Source organism: Solea senegalensis, unplaced genomic scaffold, assembly GCF_019176455.1.
Source record: "Solea senegalensis isolate Sse05_10M unplaced genomic scaffold, IFAPA_SoseM_1 scf7180000017707, whole genome shotgun sequence".
Classification (NCBI taxonomy): Eukaryota; Metazoa; Chordata; class Actinopteri; order Pleuronectiformes; family Soleidae; genus Solea; species Solea senegalensis.
Window position 1 is genome coordinate 3,324 of NW_025322502.1, and position 6,677 is coordinate 10,000.

Here is a 6,677-nt window from a genome sequence, read left to right on the forward strand (position 1 = left end):
CGTCGCGGCGATATTAGCGGTCACGGAAATGCGACGTCATGGCGATATTGAAGTCAGAAATCACGGCATGACGATGTGGCGATATTGCGAAGTCGCATGCGGCGTCATGGCGATGTGAAGTCAGAAATGCGGCGTCGCTGGCGATATTGAAGTCACGATGCAGCGACGTCGCCAGCGATTAGCGAAGTCACGATGCGGCGTCATGGCGATATTGAAGTCAGGCGGCCGTCATGGCGATATTGAAGTCTGGTCGACGTCATGGCGACGTCGACGGCGATATTGAAGTCGGAAATGCAACGTCATGGCGATATTAAGTCCTGCAGTCACGGCGTCATGGCGATATTGAAGTCACGATGCGAGCGTATTGAAGTCGATATATGGCGATATTGAAGTCACAGTACGACGTCATTTGAAGTCATGACGATATTGAAGTCACGGCGTCATGACGATATTGAAGTCAGAGTACGACGTCATGACGATATTGAAGTCACAGTACGACGTCATGACGATATTGAAGTCACAGTATCACACCTTCCGGGAACATGAGGAGCTTTTCCTTGGACTGACTGAGTTCTTGTGGAGTATGGAGGTGAGTCTTACCTGAATGAGTCACAGTTACCATGACAACGGTGCGACTGAACTTACACTGAGCGAGCACGGTGAGCAGGGCGCTCCTGAACGCCTCCCTCGCTCGCTCCATCTCCTCGTCGTGCTGAGCTTTCTCGCTCATCAGCCGGCGGACGTGACTGTTGGTCGACTGGATCATGGAGTAGAAGTGATTGGCCGTCCTGCGGTTGACTTCACCGCGGTCGATCCAGGTCAACAGCACCGACGTGGCCTCGCTGAACTTAAGGTCGTCTGACAGGAAGGAGGAGACGTAGGACAACGTTACACCACTGCAGCTCTGATTTAATCAAAATACTCACACACACACACACACACTCACTCTCCCACACCAAACCTCATGGAGAAAATCAGTGATTTTAGATGCGGGGACACAGCAGCTGCTGGTCCTCTGCTGCCTCGTGTGGTCACTTTGTGTCACTGAGTTAATTCTAAATGAAATATTTTTAATGCAGAATTTTACAAAATAAGACATTAGAACTTAGTGATGGAGGCAGCAGTGGATCAACAACTCCTGTATGTGTGTGTGTGTGTGTGTGTGTGTGTGTACAGGACTGTGACATAAACACACACGTGTTTCCTCTGAATAACCTTTAAGAATTCATTGTTCAGCTCTAACAGCAGAGGAGTGAGCGAGTATTATGGTCTGTGTGCTGTGTGCTCAGCGGCGCCTCATTGTGTTCACTGTAATCTGCTGCTGAGGAAGAAAGAGCTTTTATCGCCGCTCAGGCAAAGTGTCTTCTTACAGGTTGTATTGAGCTCATTAAACGCTCCCTAATTCACTCGCTCCGCCGTCGTCCGTGGCAACGTTCAATTGTTATTCAAATGGAGGAGAACGCACTCGGCAACGGCCCACGAGACTCATGACTGAAGACCAGAGCAGCTCGTCAGGGCTGAAGAGGCACTGAGTGAAAAGGGCTTTTTGTGCTGAGTGTGTGTGTGTGTGTGTGTGTGTGTGTGTGCGCGGCGCGGCGTGCGTGCGCGCGCGCAAGGCGTGTGTTTAGCTCCACTGTTAAAGGAAACAAGATCCTCAACAACCGATACACCAGAGAGAGCGCTGTGAGCGCCCCCTGCTGCTGCTGACTGACACACACACACACACAACTTTAGCTAAGCTAGGCTAACTAGCATGGTATAATGCTGTGTTTCAGTAGAGAGGTCGGAAAAAAACATGGATGCAATCGATTCAGGGCTAACTACTGTTAGCCACTGTTAGCCATTATTAGCCATTGTAAACAATGTCACTTAATAACAACACAGTATTTTGCTGATAGCGTAGCTACAAACATTTAACGGTACTATAAGATGGCAGCCATCTTGGAATGGCAGCCATCTTGGAATCCAGTGTCTGCTTTGGTCGGTTCCATCTTTCCGAGTATTCAACTTCCGAACACAAACTGGAATGCACCATGAATCTGAACATCCAACTTTCTTTTCATGGAAACTAGCACTGCTATGCTAACTTTGTAAATTTGTTTACATTATTGTTAATATCTTTTAACAGTGTTTGCATACTGAGCTAGTGTGATAACATTAGCTTTGAAGCTAGCCTTTTTAACAAAGCTCTCACATTGCTGTCAAATGATAATGCTAAAGTTAGCGTACATTAGCGTATTTAAAGGACTACAGACAGAGGAGAGGAATGAAGGAGGCAGGTGTTTCCTCACAGAGCGCACCCTGCAGGACATGTTCTGGTAATGGAGGATGAAGTGTTTTCTGATGAATCTCACAGACGCAACATCTGTCTTCGCCATGACGATGACAACAATGAGCTGCTGTCGAACACAAACAACAACACGATGAAAGGGAGTCGACACTTGTTTACACAGCTGTTACATCATCAACAGCTGTTTGTGTTTGTCAACACAAACAAGGACGAGAAGACATCAATAACTGCTCACACACATGCACACAGGCAGACACACACGCACGCACGCACACACACAGACACACACAGACGCACACACACACAGTGTAGCGTGGTCACCTTTGAGGTTGTCGGCTAACAGCGCAGCCTCGTGCTCAGAGTAGTGAATGATGGGAGGAGGAGACGGCGCCCTCTGCTGGTCCTCGTGGACCTGGCGGCGGTGACGCTCCTCCCTCGCCAGCAGCCGTTGTTTACACTCCCACTCGTAGAGGTCGTCTCTGGCCTGAGCGAAGTCCACGTGGATCCTCCCTGAGTCCTTCTTGTCCGTGCTGGAGCCGATACGCATCCGATAGCCTGGAGACACGCCCACCTCGTTACATTGGTCAGAGAATATCAGGTGATCAGGAAGTGACTGATGTGAGACAACAGTAGCCACTCACCTGAGGCTAATGCTAAGCTAACTGTCGCCATAACAAAGTATGTCACGAAACTAACAGACACAACAGGAAATGCATCTTGATTGCTCTGTTTTGGCCCTGCCCACTTCCTCTTCACCTGCTCAGGTTGCTAACATTTCCCCCGTTAGACTTTCAAAATAAAATAGCTTGTACTTTCTTCTTTACATCATAAAGATTTGGACTTTGTTTATAATCTTATAAATCATCACATTATCATGATTGAAAGGATAAAACTGCTGTGGTCATGTGACTGTGGTCATGTGGTCCTGTGGTCATGTGACTGTGGTCATGTGGTGTGGTCATGTGACTGTGGTCATGTGGTCCTGTGTGGTCCTGTGGTCATGTGACTGTGGTCGACCGTGGTCATGTGGTCAGCGTGACCGTGGTCCCGTGACTGTGGTCATGTGACTGTGGTCATGCGGACTGTGGGTCCTGTGGTCCTGTGGTCCCGTGACCAGGTCCCGTGACCGTGGTCCTGGTGGTCATGGTCCTGTGGTCCTGTGGTCATGTGGTCCTGTGGTCCTGTGGTCCTGTGGTCATGTGGTCCTGTGGTCATGTGACTGTGGTCATGTGGTCCTGTGGTCCTGTGGTCCTGCGTGGTCAGCGTGACCGTGGTCATGTGGTCATGTGGTCCTGTGACTGTGGTCCTGTGACTGTGGTCCCTGTGACTGCGGTCCTGGGTGACTGTAAGGTGGTCATGTGGTCATGTGGTCCTGGTGGTCCCGTGGTCCTGTGGTCATGTGGTCCCGTGACTGTGGTCCTGTGACTGTGGTCCTGTGACTGTGGTCCTGTGATCAGGTCCTGTGGTCATGTGGTCATGGTCCCGGTGACTGTGGTCCTGTGACTGTGGTCCTGTGACTGTGGTCCCAGGACTGTGGTCCTGGGTGGTCATGTGGTCATGTGGTCCCAGGTCCCAGTGGTCCTGTGGTCATGGTCATGTGTCATGTGGCCTGTGGTCATGTGGTCCTGTGGTCCTGTGGTCCTGTGGTCATGTGGTCCTGCGGTCCCAAACCTGTGGCTACGTGGTCCCAGGTCCCAGGTCCTGTGGTCCTGTGGTCATGTGGTCCCGTGGTCCTGTGGCCTGTGGTCATGTGGTCCCAGGTCATGTGGTCCCGTGGTCCCAGGTCATGTGGTCCCGTGGTCCCGTGGTCATGTGGTCCTGTGGTCCTGGTGGTCCTGCGGTCAGCGTGGTCCTGCGGTCCCGTGACTGTGGTCATGTGGTCATGTGGTCATGTGGTCATGGGTCATGTGGGTCATGGGTCCTGTGGTCATGTGGTCCTGTGGTCATGTGACTGTGGTCCTGTGACTGTGGTCATGTGGTCACCTGACAGGTAAATGGCCTTGTCCACCATGAACTCGTTGTTGAATCTGATGTGACAGAAGTTCTTCTTGCTCTTGCGGATGGCGGTGATTTCTCCACACTGCTCAAACACTTCTCTGATGATTTCCTCCGTGCTGTTCTCCGGCAAACCACCGACAAACACCGTCCTGCAGCCGGGGGGGCGCTCACGAGTCGACGGGGGAGGCAGATCTGGAAGTTTACAACATAACGTATAAAAAGTTTACCTTCATCCTCTTCATCTGAATGTCACTCCTGGTTCTCATCACACATTAATGGACATTATTGGATTAAATGGATTAAAGTGAGATTTAAGTGTAGACGCTGCTGCTGTAATTGACTAATTAATTATCGTTAAGTGTTTCTTTATGAGAGGAAAACGTGTTTCACATTCACTTTAAATGTGTGATTTAATGACACAGTATGATACAATATGATACGGAAGGAAACAATATGAAACGGTACAGTATGTAGTATAATCTTCACTCTTTCAGTCATGTGATCTATGTTATGTTTAAACAAAAATAAGAACAGTAAAGACGTCACAGTAGTTTTCAACATGACACACGTTCAAATGGTAAAGGTCATTTGAAGATTGTTGCTAGGCAACAGTAACTCCAGGTAACTGTACATAATGTGTGTGCGTGTGACTCACTGGGGTTCTGGGGGAAGAGTGTACAGCTCGTGCAGTGAATTATCTCCTTGACGTCGGGGGGGACAGGAGGGGGAGGGACCAGGCTGATTCCCGCCATCATGGGGTTTATGGGTGTGATGAGTCCCAGCATGGGATCGAACCTCTGGACACACAGAGAGTCTAAGGACACAAGACCACTGTTACTATGACGACAAAGTTTTTATAAACCACACCAAACCTCATCGAGAAAATCAGTGATTTTAGCTGTTGGTCCTCTGCTGCCTCGTGTGGTCACTTTGTGTCAATGAGTTAATCTGAACGTTAGATTTCAAACACTGAAGAGACAAAATCAATCAATCAAATCAATTAGAACTTAGTGATTGAGGCAGCAGTGTGTGTGTGTGTGTGTGTGAGATCAAGACAACAGATCATGTGATCATGTGACAACAGTCCTTTGTTCAGTGGATAACAGAGTTTCTGTGTTTCAGCAGCAGGGGGCGCTCACAGCCCAGTCAGCACCTCATACAGCCATACTTCAAATAACTGTTACTGCCCCTTCAATACGACTGTTCTGCACACAACAACAATGGAGGAGGAGCAGGAGGAGCAGGAGGAGCAGGAGCAGGAGGAGGAGGAGGAGGAGGAGGAGGAGGAGGAGGAGGATGCCTGTTCTCCAGAACAAAGAGGAGAATAAACAGAGTGAGAGGAAAAAGGCGACAGCAGTAATGTTTCAGCTGTCGAGAGGAAAATAGAAAACAGAGTCTCAGCCTGGAACACAACAACAACACAATGTCAGCACAAACACATCAACACCACCCCCACTGCTGCTGCCCACACACACACACACACAGAGGACAGAGAATCTGTCGCACAAAGAAAAAAACTGAAAACCTCCTCACGGTCATTTCACACTAACCAGTGAAAACACACACACACACACACACAGGAACACACTTAAATATACTATAACTTATTTAAATTGTTTTAAGAAAAACAATCATTTTTACTTAAATATTCTAGAACCATCATTCTACTTATATAATGTAATGTAATGTAATGTAATATAATGTAATGTAATATAATATCATGTAATATAATGTAATGTAATATAATGTAATGTAATATAATATCATGTAATATAATGTAATGTAATATAATATCTGTATATAATGTATGCCAATGTATCATGCTGTATAATGTAATATATATATATCATATATAATGCCAATGTAATATAATATCATGTAATGTAATATAATATCATGTAATATAATGTAATGTCATGTAATATAATATAATATAATATAATATAATATAATATAATATAATATAATGTAATATAATGTAATATAATATAATATAATATAATACAATGTAATGTCATGTAATATAATATAATATAATGTAATATAATATAATATAATGTAATACAATGTAATGTAATGTAATATAATATAATGTAACGTAATATAATATAATATAATATAATATAATGTAATATAATGTAATATAATATAATATAATATAATATAATATAATACAATGTAATGTCATGTAATATAATATAATATAATGTAATATAATATAATATAATGTAATACAATGTAATGTAATGTAATATAATATAATGTAACGTAATATAATATAATATAATATGATATAATGTAATATAATGTAATGTAATATAATATCATGTAATGTAATATAATATCATGTAATATAATGTAATGTAATATAATATCATGTAATATAATG

At 44.9% G+C, this 6,677-nt stretch overlaps 1 protein-coding gene across 3 annotated transcripts in view; it reads right to left on the reverse strand.

The window, feature by feature from the left end:
• Positions 1 to 436: 436 nt before the first annotated feature.
• LOC122764840 (ecto-NOX disulfide-thiol exchanger 1-like) overlaps positions 437 to 6,677 on the reverse strand; it is a 15,730-nt gene continuing 9,489 nt past the window's right edge. For all 3 annotated transcript variants that reach the window (XM_044018797.1, XM_044018794.1, XM_044018795.1), the window contains exons 4-7: positions 4,944 to 5,102; positions 4,274 to 4,480; positions 2,612 to 2,845; positions 437 to 858 (exon numbers count right to left, since the gene is read on the reverse strand). In XM_044018797.1, coding sequence (XP_043874732.1) covers positions 518 to 858; positions 2,612 to 2,845; positions 4,274 to 4,480; positions 4,944 to 5,102 — 941 coding nt within the window. In that variant the 3' untranslated portion in view covers positions 437 to 517. The remainder of the gene's footprint in view (positions 859 to 2,611; positions 2,846 to 4,273; positions 4,481 to 4,943; positions 5,103 to 6,677) is intronic.